The 17135-nt window shown below is 38.9% G+C and overlaps 1 protein-coding gene and 1 long non-coding RNA gene across 10 annotated transcripts in view; one reads left to right on the top strand and one right to left on the bottom strand.

Moving 5' to 3' along the window:
- LOC147832164 (uncharacterized) overlaps window positions 1-8162 on the bottom strand; it is a 117078-nt gene extending 108916 nt beyond the window's left edge. The window contains exon 1 of the long non-coding RNA XR_015945601.1: window positions 7939-8162. This is a non-coding gene — a long non-coding RNA (uncharacterized LOC147832164). The remainder of the gene's footprint in view (window positions 1-7938) is intronic.
- dlgap2b (discs, large (Drosophila) homolog-associated protein 2b) overlaps window positions 1-17135 on the top strand; it is a 309310-nt gene that overhangs the window by 169842 nt on the left and 122333 nt on the right. For all 9 annotated transcript variants that reach the window (NM_001442641.1, XM_087297888.1, XM_087297887.1 and 6 more), the window contains one exon: window positions 1383-1588. In NM_001442641.1, coding sequence (NP_001429570.1) covers window positions 1383-1588 — 206 coding nt within the window. The remainder of the gene's footprint in view (window positions 1-1382; window positions 1589-17135) is intronic.

Here is a 17135-nt window from a genome sequence, read left to right as displayed (position 1 = left end):
CTTCATGCCCTTTCACTAAGGGCCTTTAAATGCCATCTAAAACAAATTGACTTATTATTATCATGTTATTGGACAGAGCTTGCCATTTCAAAATGACTAAAAAGAAGTTCAGACAAAGTCCTTTTAGTCTTTAGTACCAATCAGCACAGTTTTGGTTACCGTTTTTTATTTTCTTTAAGTGTTTAAACAAACCCTCAGTTTGAACTCTCTGTGATATGAAAAGATATCTACATCAATGTTCTACATTAGCAATAGCATCTTAAATGGCCAGAATGTGTCAAAAGTTAGGGAGTGTTTAATTGGTCAGAAGATTTGACGAGAGGTATGAGGTGACGTCAACACATTTGATTAATTTTATTGAGAATGACAAACCTGAAGCTTTGAATATTTACAGTGGGGGAAATAAGTATTGAACACGTCACAATTTTTCTCAGAAAGAATATTTCCAAAGGTGCAGTTGACAAATTAGGTTCTGTGTAATAAAATGAAATGATGCAAGAAAAAAGTATTGAACACATGAAGAAAGGAAGGTGTAAAAAGGCAGTGAAAGCCTAGACAGCAGCTAACTCTGTAGTTCTTCAGCAACCCTCTGTTCTTTGTCATTGTAAATTAATATTGCTTCAGCCTTTCATCTAACATCTATATAATCAGGATGATAAAGAAGAAACCAGGGTGGACATTTAGCATGACAAGGATCCAAAACACAGCCAAAGAAATTCTCAAATGCTTTCAGAGCCAAAAAATCAAACTAGAATGGCCCAGCCAATCACCTGACTTGAAGCCAATAGAAAAGGCTAAATAAAGAAAACTCGAGCTAAGCACAACATATGAGACATGACAGGACTAGTGCCTGGAATCACCAAAGCAAGAATTAACAAGACAGGAGTGGCAGAATCCTGAAAAAAGTTTGCCACTTTAACAAAAATAAAAAGTGTTGAATTTTTTTATACAATGAAGACTATACTGTGCTATTTTATATTTGATTATTGAATTACTGTGCCTTAATATTAATAGACTCCACCATAAAGCACTATTCTATTTTCATCAGTGGTTAAACTTAATATATTTTGCATATATATCACAATATATAGCACAGAAAAACCAAATATTGCAATGACATTTTTTTATATCGTGCAGTCCTAACACGACGTGCTTCAAAAGATGAGAGATGAAAAGTAGCGCATTGGATTGAAAAAAAAAACAAAACAAAAAAACGCGTTCTGTGTGAATGGCCCCTAATTCCCACAGATCCTCTGGCAGAAAGTGAGCTGCAGCTGGCAGAATTGCGGAACAGCTTGACGTGATGTGTAATGAGAGGTGTGGTATTCCCTCGCTCTGTGTGCAAGAGCAGCCTTTGATGTGGTGTGTTTGTACATCTGCAGGTGCCTCAGGATGAGTGGGGAGGTTATCCAGGGGAGGAGGAGATTCCCTGTCGCCGGATGCGTAGCAGTAGTTACGTCAAAGCCATGGGAGATGATGATAGCGGTGAGTCCGATTCCAGCCCTAAGACATCACCTCAGAAGACTGTGCGCTCTGATGCCCTTGTCCTCAAATCTGCCCTGCAGAGACCACACATAGACACCCAAAGGTAAGTCTGGTTATATCACAATTGCTTTTATTTTCCCTGCTGATTTGCCGACTGCCTGCTCGTCCTATCTGTCTTTATCCTATGATTTAAAAGTGTTTGGTGCAGAGGTGTTCAATTGAAGTTGGTTTTCTCTAATTTTAATGTGTAGATGTTGATGGACAGTATTAGATGTGTTGGTCTTAGATGGTTTGGATAGTGTTCAGTTCAGTCAAACACAGCTTATGAGGCCTGGCAGGAATGGCAGAACTGTATTGACTACATTTATGTCAGTTATATATGACGTGTATGATTTATTTATTTTTTTGTGTGTGTGAACAAGATAATTAGGGTCAATTATAATTTACAATTAAAGCTGCTGTTTTATTGGTGGGCGTCACAGTGGCTCAGTGGGTAGCACAATCGCCTCACAGCGGAGGGTTGCTGGTTTGAGCCTCTGCTGGGTCAGATGCCATTTCTGTGTGGAGTTTGCTTGTTCTCCCCGTGATCTCGTAGGTTTCCTCCGGGTTTTTGCTCTGCTTCCAAAACCGAAAAACATCCAAAAACATGTGGTACAGGTGAATTAGGTAAGCTAAATTGTTCTTAGTGTATGTGTGTGTGAATGAGTGTGTATGGATGTTTCCCAGTGATGGGTTGCAGCTGGAAGGGCATTCGCTGCATAAAACATATGCTGGAGAAGTTAGCGGCTCATTTCACTATGGCGACCCCCTGATTAATAAAGGAACTAAGCCGAAAAGAAAATGAATGAATGAATGAATGTTTTATTGGTTAAAAATTAAACGGAATGTATTTCTGATCAAAGTACATAATCACAACAGTGTGTCTATGCCACTAAAACAAAAAGTCTTACCTGCTTTCTGGAAACATTCTTCGCCAGGACTCGAACCTCTTCGTCATGGTCAACTCTGCTCTGCATCTCAAATCCTCCGACATATGTAGCGAGCCACTGGACGAACTTGTAACAGCTGAAAAGCTGTCCCCGCAAAGTTAAGCGGTCAACTGCTAGCATGAAAAGAAACAATGTCATAACACCCTGTATTGTTTGTTTTAAAGACAAAATGCAGCCATACGTTCCTCTGGCTACATAAATCGCGATCTCCAGAAATGTATATAGGGCTACATTTTCAGAATGAGCCTATGTTGCTTATATCGCATATGAGGAGTCATGGATGGATGATCAGTTCAGGCAGAAACACTATGCCGAGTTGTATTGAATTTATTAAAGAAGTTATCTTTGGCAGTATGGTTCTCTATTAGAGTTTTCATATAAGCCAGAGCCCAACTATCATACAACACTTATTTACAAAGTCGATGCAAGAGTGGTACTGTGGTGCCTCGCGCGAATATATTGTGGATACCTGTTATTATTATTTTTCTGCAGATATAATAGGAGTATATTTTTGCAGATTTTATTTTCCTGTTTGTTGTTTCTTTGGTACTCCCCCCCCCCCTTGTTAGCACTTGTATATACTTTCACTGTGGATTAACTTTTTGGCACTGTAAATAAACATCACCTTGCACGATAATGCTTTGCGAGTAAGCCATCATATTATTCCCCTTTCAAACTCACATTTCTTCCCCTGAAGAAGAGCTGGTGGGCTCGTTTTCATCACACTACATAATGCAAGAGCTTTATAGCCTTTATATGATGATAGGCCCACTAGTGGGCCTCAGCGATCCTGCAGGTGGGTCGCGAGATACCTTAAAATTAACTCAAAATATTAAGTGTGTCACGAGATCTTGAGAGATTAAATCGCGACAAGATTTCTCGTCGAGGTAAAAAGTTATCTCATGAGTTAAGATGTTAGCATGATGAAGATTGGAATCAGGACTCTGTGATGCACGTCACTCGGTTGACCGGACGGGTGTGACGTAACCGTTTTTTTTTCATGATGCGCCGAAAGCCGCATTATTGAAGTACTGTACAGTAAACGCCGCAATCAAACTATCATCATCGTGTAGGACTTCAAGCCGCATTTTGCGACAGGACCGTCCACACAGCTGTTTGACAGTATATTTTCGGCACCTACACACATATTTAAGCGCGCACACACATACTGAACTGCTGGAGACTCAACACACCCGCCTTCATCATTACCAAACATGTTTATGTTTCTTTTCAAGGTTCAAGTGACCAAATTCTACACAAGGACTAAAAAACACCCTATGTCATGTAGCACAAGTATTTTTTGCATGTTCACGAGAGAGAAAGAGAGCGCAACATCCACCACGTAACCAATATAAAATAATACTGTTGCATACACCATATGCACAAATCAAGCCATGGACATTACATTAAGATGCCTACTGGTTTAAAAAGGCCTAGATAAAAATAATATGGCCAAATGAGAGCCTTTCTGTCATAAACTATAGGAAAACAACTTGTCAAAAAGAAAAAAAATGAAAACATGCAAACAGAATAAACACAGGAATGGGGAAAAGAGCTCTCTTTTATTATCAGCTGTTAGTCAGCGCCCCTCTTTTTTTCCCTGGTCATTGCGCCTTTTGCTGTGAGCTGTGTAAATGCAGATAATCGGATACGAGTCACCTTTTAAATATGATAAATGTAAGCAGGTCATCAAAAAATTGGATACTGTCACAAAATCCGAATTGACCATCAAGATCTGCAATGTAAATACTATGAAAATCTATAGGGGAAAAGCTAGTCAGTAGAGTTTGCTATTTTCCATTTATACAAATGTATATATATATATATATATATATATATATATATATATATATATATATATATATATATATATATATATATATATATATATATATAATCAAATATTTTGATGTGTTTGCATGTTCATTGCATAGAAATCAATATAAACTAATATACAACTATTGCATACATAACATTATGGGAATAATTATGGAAATTGCATATATAAAAAATGGAAGTAGGTTAAAAGAACACTTAAATTGAGTTGCATTTTGTGTTTTAAAAACTTTTTTATATATAAAAATCTATTTTCCCTCCATATATTGGCAAAATATTTGAAGACTATTTCATTCATATGTTTCATCAGTAAGGATTTCTTTAAAATAGTGTAAGAATCTCGTCTCGTTCTCGTGAACCCAATCTCGTGTCTGGTCTCGTCTCGTGAAGTAGGCGTCTCGTCACACCCCTAATTAATATTATACTATAATTTTTAGATTTCATTATATATATAGTATTACATACAGGTATTGTATATTTCTTAATATTATAATAATTATATATATATATATATATATATATATATATATATATATATATATATATATATATATATTACTTAATAAATAAAGTTTTAAAGGAACATTTCATACAAACATTTCAGAGAAAATGTCAGACAGGTGAGCCTTCAAAAATTGATTGGAGAAAGAAGTGGGCCCCGAAGTGAAAAAGGTTGAGAACGCCTGGTGTATGTAATCTATTTGCAGCTTTTGACAAGCTGTTTTACTATAGTTTATGACAAACAGGTACTCATTTGTCCATCTTCTTTTGATTTATAGGCTTTTTTAAACCTGTAGACATCTTAATGTAATGTTTATGGCATGATTTATGCACGTGATGTAGCTATGCACAAGTTCTTTATTAGTTTATATTAGTTACGTTGCGGATGTTGTGCTCTCTCGCTCTGGTTAACATGCTTAACTACCTGTGCTATATGACAATATAAAAGCTGTTTAAGTCCTCGTGTATGAGATTTAAGGTTTGGGACACTTCTGAAGTCTGTTCTGAAAAGAAAGTTGTAGACTGATTTCATTTGCTACGGTTTTTAATGACGCACGACTTGCATTGATAGGTGAAAATCTGATCAACCTGCTTATACTGCAGACACAAGAACACAGATACGATCCATATTGGATAAATTTCCACATATGAAAAAGGCCTGAATCTGATTTAAGTGAATCGGAATCCAAGTGATTTGTCCCAGCTTACATATCCAGTCTGTTACACATGAGAGAAAAAAATTGGAATTGAGTCACTTGAACATTGCAGTGTAAATATTGCCTTTATGATTGTTTTCATTAAAATATCCTAAAACCACTACAGTAGTGTGATTACAGCTAACATCACTGTTTTGATTCTAATTGTTTAGTTAGTAGCTGTGTAATAACAAAGTCCCTTTAAGGCAAGTAATTTTACTTGGCGGCCATCTTTGGCGGCAGTATGTTTGGGCATTCTGTTTGAATGGGGAAACATCAAATTCTTCAAAACTGCTTGCCAAGCTTATGATTAAATTTCATATTAGGAATCACCAATCAAATTAAACAACGACTGTCTCTTTAGTTTCTTTTCTAAACATTTAAAACACACAAAATCTGCTGAAACTCACGTCTGGTGCGAGTCCCTCTCCCGGACTATTATCTGTCTATAGCGATTGTTGTTTGGCTCTTGTACTAGAAGGCTGGCTTTATTTGCTATATGGCGATTGATAATTGGCTCTGTACAAGTAGGCGGGGCTTTATTCGCCATATTGACTGTTACACTTTTCCTTATTCAAAACTATATGAGTGACACATCTTGTGCATTCTATAGTCTTTGGTAATAAGCAGGATAATGTATATCAAGCTGTTTGTTTTGACAGAATAAAGCTCTTCAGTCTTATAAAACAGTTTCTATATTTTTTCTAAATGTCATTTAATTGAGAGAAAAGATTCAGTTTCATTAGTTAAAGTTCAAATTCCACAGAATGATTTACATTCCTGCCTGGCCTTACAAAAAGCATCAGTGTTTGACTGTTGAACTGAATATGTTATTTTTCATCATTAGCCGCATTTCCACTATCGGGCCAGTGCGAGCCAGGGCTTTAATCGGGCCGGGGCGGGCCAATAGCCCGGGAGGTTGAGAAATGAGGCTGAAATCATGTCGCGTTTCCACTGTCGGGCTAAAGCTCACAGCGCGTCACGCAAACACCGCCCACAGAACGTCCCCGAATCAAACGTCACACAACCCGCACACTTCAGCGGGAATGAGGCAGATAAAGCACACCATAGAGTCATCACGAAACGAAACCATTAAAATGAAGACAACCGAAACAAACAAATGACACGTTACTGTACAGCAGTACATGAAATGTCTATACGCACAGACCTGTGTATTTCCATTCATTACATTTGTTTACTCGCCGACCGACTGCATTGTGCATGGAGTGCTCTCGCCACTAACGCAGGGACCCAACACAGAGAGCTCACATCCATAATATAAAGCCACAGAAATTCTCCTTTATAACTCGACATGGCATGTATTTTTTAACATCCTCGTGTTGATAGAAGTCGTGTTAAGTTTTCAGCACAAGAGCGAGTAGCCTAATAAAATGTAGCCATATTTGTTGCGCTCGGCAGCTATTCACTAAAACTCCTCATTTAAAGTTTCATTTATAAATTTAACCACGTCATATAAAAACATAAACAGTTGTTTGAGGATATAGAACACATTTTGTGTTTGGACTTTCCCCCGATGCGTTTAAAGCAGCGAGCGCTGCGCAGGACTGAGTGACAGAAAAAAAGGTATAGGAGATTCTGCTTTCACTCACCGGAATAATGCTCTGTTTGCGCGATTTGATTAATATCATCGTATCCAAATACTTTATAAATATTTACTTATATAAATATTTACTTTATATAAATATTTCAAACCTTCTCCGGTGTTTATTGTTTTTAGAAATTATCGAAAATCTTTTTTTTTTTTGTCAGACAGGTCTTTGTAAAATGAAAGTTAGGCTATATGTGGCTTTAAAACGGTTTGATTCATGTATTGGATATAGGCTACCTACATTGTTGTAGCTAGCTTTTGTTTATTTTATATTGGTTAATTTATTTAATGTGATTTTATATATATCCGATATTTGTAATTCTTTAAATTATATTTCATTAAAGCTTAGGCTATTTTATCAAGATATGACAATATATTGTTTAAAGTCTGCGAAAGTGGGCACGTATTTTGTTAAGTTTATTACTTTCTGTTGTATTTGTATGTGTATTATCTCCAAAATAAATAAAGAAAAAAGCCGCTCGCGGCATAACAGAGCTGTGAAGGAGCGCTTTTGCCCGGTCTCACACACACATACAGGCATCTAAACGCGCACAAACAAACAAACATTTTAAACTTGACAAAAACTCTCGAAAACCTTTACTGTCTGCTGTGTCTTTAATATGGTGTAAAGATTATTATGCGTTATTGAAACATAAAGGAGGACGCAGCAAAGAACGTCACTATAAATTAAAACTACTTTATTATTTTATGCAGCAGCCTTACATTTAAAAGGGAAACATAAGGGTGATCATACGCAAAAAGACCCCAGACTAAGGCTAGATGTTTTCTTTCCCTTATTTCTTTATTTGTTTGGCGCATGTACTCATGTGCGATCAGAAAACTGCCCGCCTCTCCTTTCACTCCGCCCCGAAGCCCCAGCTGGCCCTCCTTGGCCCAAGGTATTCGGCGGGCCGAAAAAGGCCGGCCGCTGGCCCCAAGAAAGCCCCGCTTTGGCCCGATTAGGCCCCGGAAGTGACAGTGGAAACCCCACTGGCCTTGGCTCGCCCTGGCTCGCTCGCTTTAGGCGCGATAGTGGAAACGCGGCTACTGTGCATGAGGTTAGTTTTTAATACTTAAGATAGTTTGAGAGTTTTCTGACCTTCGTTCAGTTGCAGTAGAAATATGGAAATTGTTTATTCTTCTTGTGGATCAGTTTGGACTTTGCAAAGTTTGGGACAGGGGTGCCAAAGCACCCTAGTAGGCCAGATTAGCTCTAACTTGTCTATCTGGAAGTTTGTAGATTGACTACATAAATTTTGTTTAGCTGGTTTAGGTGTACTGGGTTATTGTAGTGGACAGTGGGTCTCTACAGTAAAAATTGAACAACCTTGATTTGGGATATGAAGTAAAGATTGGCGGATTGTGTTTTGACAAATCCTCTTTATTGCACTCTATACCATCACATGTTTTTATTGTCATAAACATTACTGTGTTATCACCATATTTGAGTGTGTGCTAAAGCATTGCCGCAATCACTTTATTTTGTTCTTTCTGTGTTTTATTTTTTATAACCAAAATCAATTATAACAATTTTAAAACCATATTATAACACTTATAACAATTATATAACAATTATAACCATAACCAATTTTAAAACCATAATAAATCAAAACCCGAACCCCAAAGTCTTCAAGAATGTTGTCATAGGGCCGTACCAGTGATCCATGCTCCTACCCATACTGTGTTTTCAGTATGCTATATCTGCAAATCCATCAATAATAGAGAACAACAAACCATTTTTCTAATTTCAATTTATATTAATAGGAGTGAAATAACAGATTTTTAAAGCATATTTATTGAGATTCTGTACATACATTCTAAAGGACAGTAAATAAAAACAACTTAAGCAATATTTTATTAAAAGATCACTGATCAGAATTAGTGAACTCTTTCAGATTTCTCTCAGTTATAGATGTTACTCTGCTCCTGATGGTGACTAGTTATTTTTCTCATTTATCTAACAAACATTATTCAGATTACTAATTTTACAAGATAAAGTGACTGAAGTCACCAAAAGCAGGTTGACCAGATGAAGACTATTCAAAATAGATGATTATTCAACAAAATAATGGGATTTCTTCCTTGGCTACTTTTATAAAACAGTGTTCTACTTACTTGTTTTAGGCACAGTGAAAGTTCCTTCACATACTGACTGATGAAGATTAAATTATATCTGAAAATAAAACCAAGTATTTATATAAAGTGATCAGTCTTACAGTATTTATGTATATAAAAATGTATATAAAAATGTATATAAAAAGACTGACACTGTTTTAATTTACTATGTTAGGCTGATTTGACACAGTCTGCATTGTAAAAATGCTATATAAATAATTATTAATAGAATTGATTGTATATAAATAACATACAAAAAAAAAAGTTCTCTAATTTTGATCCCCACTGCATGTGCACCCCACATGAAAAAATACTATAGCAATTTATTTATTATATATAGTGTGTTTAGTAAAGTGTACTATCCTGTATATATTAACGTATTTACAACACTTTGTTAAAGTATGCTACAGCATAATGTAGTATCAGCTAGTGAACTGAGAAAGTGAAATAGATTAAATACTAATAGAAAAATAGATCCTGTAGTGTACTTAATTTTTGTGTACAGTAGAATGTTGTTTATTGTGGCACAATACACCCTATCCACTTTTTAAGACTGTTATGTATGAAATACAGTTTCTGGGTTCAAGCCGCTATGTGAATTGAAATTATTGTGTTGAATATTTGTTTATGACCTCTTTTTAGTCATATCACACATTAAAGTGAATTTTTAAAAAATCATGGTGTACACAAGAGGGTCTGGACTTGTCGCATCACCAACACCAATATTTTAACAATTAAAAAAAAATGTTTCACATTTCTTCTCTTATTTGGCATGGATATATATTACGATCATGATTTTCGAAAGAATCACACTGTTTTTAAACGATTATTATCACTATTTGATGGGCCTTTGTACAGTTTGCTATGGGACTCGAACCAGCGACCTTCTTGCTGTAAGGCGATTGTGCTATGCACAGTGCCACTGTCCTGACCCTTAACTTATATAAGCACGCCATTTTCACTTCCATTATTCGATCAGTGCCATTGCAATGTATTTGCTAGCCAGAATACAGTATGTATCCATCTAATAAAACATTATCTCAGTTTTACATACTGTTATTTTCTACAATGTAGATTAGACAGGTCATCATATTCCAAATGAACTGCAGGGCAAGAATGTTCTGAAATGTTGGTGGAAAATAGGTTTAATTTTTTGTGTATTTCAGTGATTCATATTTTTTTACTGATAACAATTCCATCTCTTATTCAAAGCATTATGTGTTTCTAACTTTAGCACTCTCTTATTGAATATTTACTTGTGGGGAGGCATGTACATGTCTCAGCTCATGGAGACACATTCAAACAGGCAAAGAAACAGCTCAGAGAGTAATAAAAATGCAATTTTAAGATTTAAATGCTAAATCGAAAAGGCAATTTATATATCGTGAAAGTCATACAGAATGGTTCAAAATTATATAGAGTATTGTGACATCCCTAGTTTTTTTAATATAAATTACTATAGTATTTTTTGTCATGTGGGGCATCACTCTTCCAACTTAATAAAGTGGCAAAAACCACTCAGAACCTTTTTAAAACATAATGCAACTCCTGGCAACTGATCAAAAACCACACTGACATGAAACAAATCCTTCACTAGGTTTTGTTCAGAGCTCTTTTATTCTGGTCACTTCAAAACCAGAAAGGTGGCAGTGCTCACTCGCAGTATTCATGAACCGCAGTATTCTTTGAGATCCAGCAGAGAGAGAACAAGAAAGAAATAACTGCAAAAAAATGACTGCTGGTGACAGACGTGTTGTGCTGTGGATTCAGATGCAGGTGTGCTTCGGGAACTGGAGAGTTGCTGAGTTCGTCCTTTATTTTCACTATGGTGCTCTTCTGTATAAGACACTTAACCCACATCACCTCAGGGACGCTGATCCCATAATAAATGCGCTATGAGATGTTGTGGACTAAAGACGTCACTAGCAACATCAGGGACACTTAATTACAACAGTTCAGCGCTCAGGAATTTCAAACATGACATACTTTTGTAAGAGTCATGTTTTATAATGAAATTCCCCGTATGGACTGCTGAAGAATATTGCATTTTGATACATTTTAGATATTATAAAAGAGCTAATATATTTTAATGTTTACATCTTTCATGAGAATGTCAGGTAGTTTGTTGATTGTATTTTTAATCGAATGTCATACCACTGATGTCTCCCTGAAGTTTTAAACAGCAACATTTTTTCTTTTTTCTCGAAACTATGTAGATTCCTTTACTATTACTACTCATTAAATATTTGGGAACATTTTACAATAAGGTTGTATTTAGTTAGTTAGCTAATGTATTTCCTAACATGAACAAACATCGACCAATACATTTGTTACTCCATTTGTACATATTTGTTAACAAAACAATGTGTTCATTGAAAGTTCACGTTAACTCATAGTGCATTAACTAATGTTAACAAGCATGACTTTGGATTTTAATACTGCATTAGTAAATGTTGAACCATCAATAATAAAAACAAGTATTGTTCACTGTTAGTTCATGCATATGTAGATATAAGAGAAAGAGAGACAGCGACGCCTGGGGGCAGGTCTCTGCCTTTACTGTAGTGGGCAGGGCCATCAAGCAGCTTCCTGTCCATTAAAAGCCATCGCTCGTCGGTAGCCGGGGGAGTCCTGGCGAGCAGTACCTCCACCTCCCCAGATCAGGGTTCACGTACTCAATTGTTTGTGTCTGTCATTGTTAACAATGTCTCTTTTAAAGGTACGGCTTTGATCGACTTGGGGGCAGAGGGGAATTTTATTGATGAGAACTGGACTCGCTCCAGAGGTATCAACATCTTACCCCTCAAATCCCCTGTTACTGCCCTCGCTCTTGATGGCCGACCCATCGCCACCATCACCTCCGTTACCAACTGGGTGAGTGTGGTCACTTCTGGCAACAACAGAGAGGAGCTTAGTTTTTTGGTTTATAAATCACCCACCACTCCCATAGTTTTCGGCCATCCCTGGTTATCCCGTCATGGTCCCTGCATTGAGTGTGCAGATAATTCTGTGTCGTCATGGAGCCTGTATTGCCATGCACATTGCCTGTTGTCTGCTCCTTCTCCCGTTTCTCTTGGTCTGTCTTCACAGGAGGAGGAGACTGATTTATTCTGTGTTCCGGACACTTACCATGATCTGCGGGGGGTTTTCAGTAGGTCCTGTGCTGTGTCTCTTCCTCCTCACAGACCATACGATTGTGCCATTGTCCTTCTCCCAGGCACTTCCCCGCCTCGGGGTCGTCTTTTCTCCTTGTCTGCTCCAGAACGAGCAGCCATGGATAAATATTTAACGGAGTCCCTGGCAGCTGGTATCATTCGTCACTCCTCCTCTCCGGCTGGAGCGGGGTTCTTCTTTGTGAAGAAAAAGGATGGTTCTCTGTGCCCCTGCATAGACTATCGAGATTTGAATGACATAACCATTAAAAATCGGTACCCCCTACCGCTCATGTCTTCGGCCTTCGATCTCTTGCAGGGGGAAAGATTTTTCACAAAGTTGGACCTACGCAATGCATACCATCTCGTCTGTATGAGGGAGGGTGAGGAATGGAAGACCGCATTCAACACGGCCACTGGGCATTTTAAATATCTTGTCCTGCCATTTGGCCTCACCAATGCTCCAGCAGTCTTTCAGGCACTCGTCAGCGATGTACTCTGAGACATGATTAATCAGTTTGTTTTTGTTTATTTGGATGACATTCTTATTTTTTCTTCCACCATGCAGGAACATGTCCAACACGTTCGACGAGTGCTACAATGGCTGCTGGAGAATCAGCTGTATGTAAAGACGGAGAAGTGCAAATTCCATGTCCAGTCAGTTTCCTTCTTGGGACACATAATTTCAGTTGAGGGACTTTGCATGGACCCTGCAAAGGTTAGGGCTGTCTCCGACTGGCCGCAACCCGACTCCCGAAAGGCGTTACAGCGGTTCATGGGCTTCGCCAATTTTTACTGGCAATTTATCAGGAATTTCAGGCGGTTGGCGGCTCCCCTGACTGCACTGACCTCCACCAGGGTCAGGTTCGGTTGGTCTGTGGCTGCCCAAACTGCCTTTAATCGTTTAAAATTTCTGTTCACCTCTGCACCGATCCTTATTACCCTGCCCGACAATTGTTTGTGGAGGTCGATGCCTCAGAGGTAGGTGTCGGAGCGGTCCTCTCTTAAACTGCTCAAGACAACAAATTACATCCTTGTGCGTATTTTTCACACTTTTTTTCTCCCACTGAACGAAACTATGATGTCGGCAATTGGGAGCTGTTGGAAGTCCGGTTGGCTTTGGGGGAGTGGCGCCACTGGTTGGAGGGGGCGGCAATACCCTTTCTTGTGTGGACTGATCACAGGAACCTGCAGTACATACAGACGGCCAAACGTCTGAATGCCAGTCAGGCCCGCTGGGCTCTATTTTTTGGCCGCTTCAACTTCACCTTGTCGTATAAACCGGGCTCCAAAAATTATCTTAATTCATTCATTTGTTAATTAATTAACAAAAATTCGTATCGCTTTTTCAAGGCGGTCCACTTCATTCCTCTTCCAAAAGTTCCTTCGGCCAGAGAGACTGCTCAGGAGGTCGTGGACCACGTCTTTCTGGTTCATGGTCTTCCGGAGGACGTGATCTCTGACAGGGGGCCTCAGTTTGTTTCCCATTTCTGGAGGGAGTTCTGCCCGCACATTGGATCCTCCACCAGTCTGTCATCAGTCTTCCACCCACAGACCAATGGCCAGACCGAGCGTGCCAATCAGGATCTCGGCCGAATGCTCCGCTGTCTGGCGTCCAACAACCCCTCATCCTGGAGTCAACAGCTCACATGGGCAGAATATGCTTATAACTCATTGCCGGTATCTTCGACTGGTCTTTCCCCGTTCATGTGTTGTCTGGGGTATCAACCCCCTTTGTTTCCTTCCCAGGGCTCCGAAGCAGCCGTCCCCTCGGTCCAAACATACATTGACCGTTGTAGACGCACCTGGACTAGGGCCAGGGAAGCATTGCTTCGGGCCAGGGGACGTACGAAGGCTGCAGCGGACCGTCACCGTAGGCAGGCTCCCAGGTATGTCTGTGGGCAACGGGTGTGGTTATCAACTAAAGATCTACCTCTTAAGGTTTCAGCAGGAAAATTGGCACCTAAATTTATTGGGCCCTACCCAATTGGTAAGATGATGAGCCCGGTGACTGTCTGCCTTCGGCTGCCCTTACACCTCTGTCGTGTACACCCTGTCTTTCATGTTTCCAAAATCAAACCTGTTTTTATGTTCCCCCCATTCCCCTTATGTGTCTTCCCCTGTCCCTCCCTCTCCCCTTGTTGTTGACAATATCCCTGCCTTTAGGGTTAAAAAGATCCTTCAGGCCAGACGCCGTGGACGGGGATTTCAATATCTAGTTGATTGGGAGGGGTATGTTCCTGAGGAGAGGAGTTGGGTCCCGGCCCGGGACATCCTGGACCCCTCGCTGATTGAGGAGTTCCATCATCGCCAGTCACTCTCTACCTCGGGCACGCCAAGTGGCGTGCCTAGGGGGGAGGGGTACTGTCAGGTCACTGGCTTGATCTTTCTCTTTATTTCTCTCTCTCCCTGCTTTTCATTCTTGCAGTGTGCACTCAGCTGATCATTATTTCGAATCAGTGCGCACACGGCTTGCTGCACCTGTTACCGATCTCCATTAATTTCCTTGCTATTTAAGCTCTCCTTTTCCCACTTTCTGGTCGCTAGTGTGTCCTGTCATTATTCAGGCTCCGAGATTATTCTCGCTACGTTATCTTGATTCCTGTCATTGTCATGCACTACTTAGATGTTCTGATTCTGTTTTTCTCTTCTGCCCAGTTTTTGCTCAGTTTCCTTCGACTTCGCCTGTCCGATGCTGAACTTGACTTTCCTTCGTTATCCCATCTGCCTCCCGATCGATGCTCGCCTGCTGAATCTCTCTCACGCCAGCCGATTTGGACACTGTTGCCTAGTTACCTTTCGCTCTCGCCGAGTGATCTCGTCATTTTCATTTGAGTCACGAGCCTCGGCTTGTCATTGCTTTGAAGAGTTAATAAAATCCTTTTGTGTTAACAGCATTTGCGTTTGGATCCGTCTCTCGGGATGTGACATTACCTATCTTCTGATGGGTGCTTCCAGCAGGATAAGGCACCATGTCATAAAGCATGAATCATCTCAGACTGGTTTCTTGAGCATGAAACTGTGCTTAAATGGCCTCCACAGTCACCATACTCAATCCAATAGAGCAACCTTGGGATGTGTTGGAATAGGTGATTTGCCTCATGAATGTGTAGCTGGCAAATGTGCAGCAACTTCGAGATGAGATGCTATCATGAGCAAGATGCTATCATGTCAATATGGACCAAACTCTCTAAAGAATATTTCCAGTACCTTGTTAAATTTATGCCATGAAGGATTAAGACAGTTCTGAGGACAAAAGGGGGCCCGACCCATTACTAGTAAGGTGTACCTAATAAAGTGGCTGGTGAGTGTATATGAATATGTCTAATAAAAACTTTTAAAGGCTCAAAATAAACATTTTCTTATAAAAAAAATTCTAGGTCAAAATGAACCCAATGAATATGTATTCTTAAAAAAAAACCATGAATTAGCTCGAGCAGTTTGCTAGAACATTTGACACAGCATAAAAAAATCTGAAAGGTACACTTTTGCATCTGAATTGTCCCTTTTGGAATCTTAAAAATACATATGTCCTAAACGGCACAAAAAGTGTATTTTTCTTTAAAAGTTTCACCCAGTCACAGCTCTCGTACCTTATATTTCGGAGAGTGTACAGCCAGCATAAGTAGTAAAGTCACGATTGACAAGTAAGTGATCTAGAAAAAGATTATTGGCATTCATCTACTACTTTTAATATCTTCCTCAGTTCTAGCCTAGAGCTGTGTGTAATGTTGAGGCTTGTGTTTAGACATTTTCCAGACAGACGCTTACACTTGCTGTCACACTGATGATAAGAAGGGCATCTGTTTGGGTGCCAGGCGACACCGCTGAAAATGGAAAACAACATGAGGTGTCTAGGATGCCCCAGAGACACCAATAAACTCACTAGTTCCCAAAATAGCTGCTTGGTGTCTCACCTTGATGCCTATAAATCTTGCACAGTCAGAAGCTGGGGTTTATATGGAAGTGAAATGCATCCGTTTTTACATTGGCGTTCTGAGCGAGTGCTTACTTCGAACAGAGAAGGTATCAATTATCTTACTGATTGTAAATTTTTTCGACTTTATGCTGGCTCAGTTTTTAGTTAGATATATTTAGAGTATTGCTGGGAAATGATTAAAACAAGATTTTTCTGTGATTAACCACTTTCTTTAACAAAATTTAACAATGAATTCAAAATGCACACTTTTAATTAAAGTTCTGGTATATAAACGCATTTCTAAAAACAGTTCTCGGAGAGAGAAAAGAGAGAATGCCTATACTGTTTATTATCTTTATTTTGCAAATGCACACGCATGATCAAACTGAAAGTGTAGTTTAAGTTCTTTTCGGCGTTATGAGAAGACACATCAAAAACTGGGGTTAACAGCTAAAAATATTATTGAATGAAGGAATAACATAATTTAATATCTTAAATTGATTTTTTAGTGATAAGAAATAAGCACATTAGGCCATTAAAAAAGTTCTCATTGGTGGAGATGTCCAGGCTATACACTATACGCACGTATACTCTATATGCCTACCTTTTTCTAGGAGCTGTTTGGCTATTACGACATCTGAGGAACAATAATTGCGTTTACCCATGGTATACTTACTTGTTTTGCTGATTAAACTTCCCTAATTTACATGTATTTGCGTCCCCTTTAACTGGATATCAATTGTTTTTTCACAGCAACCAACTGTGAAAAAATGTTGTGAGTTTTTCGAAGACAGCGAAAAGTCATCTAATTGATGTCTTGCTGAAATATTCAGG

Source organism: Danio rerio, chromosome 20 (assembly GCF_052040795.2).
Source record: "Danio rerio strain M-AB ecotype USA chromosome 20, GRCz13ab, whole genome shotgun sequence".
Classification (NCBI taxonomy): Eukaryota; Metazoa; Chordata; class Actinopteri; order Cypriniformes; family Danionidae; genus Danio; species Danio rerio.
This window is presented reverse-complemented; position numbering and strand designations above follow the sequence as displayed.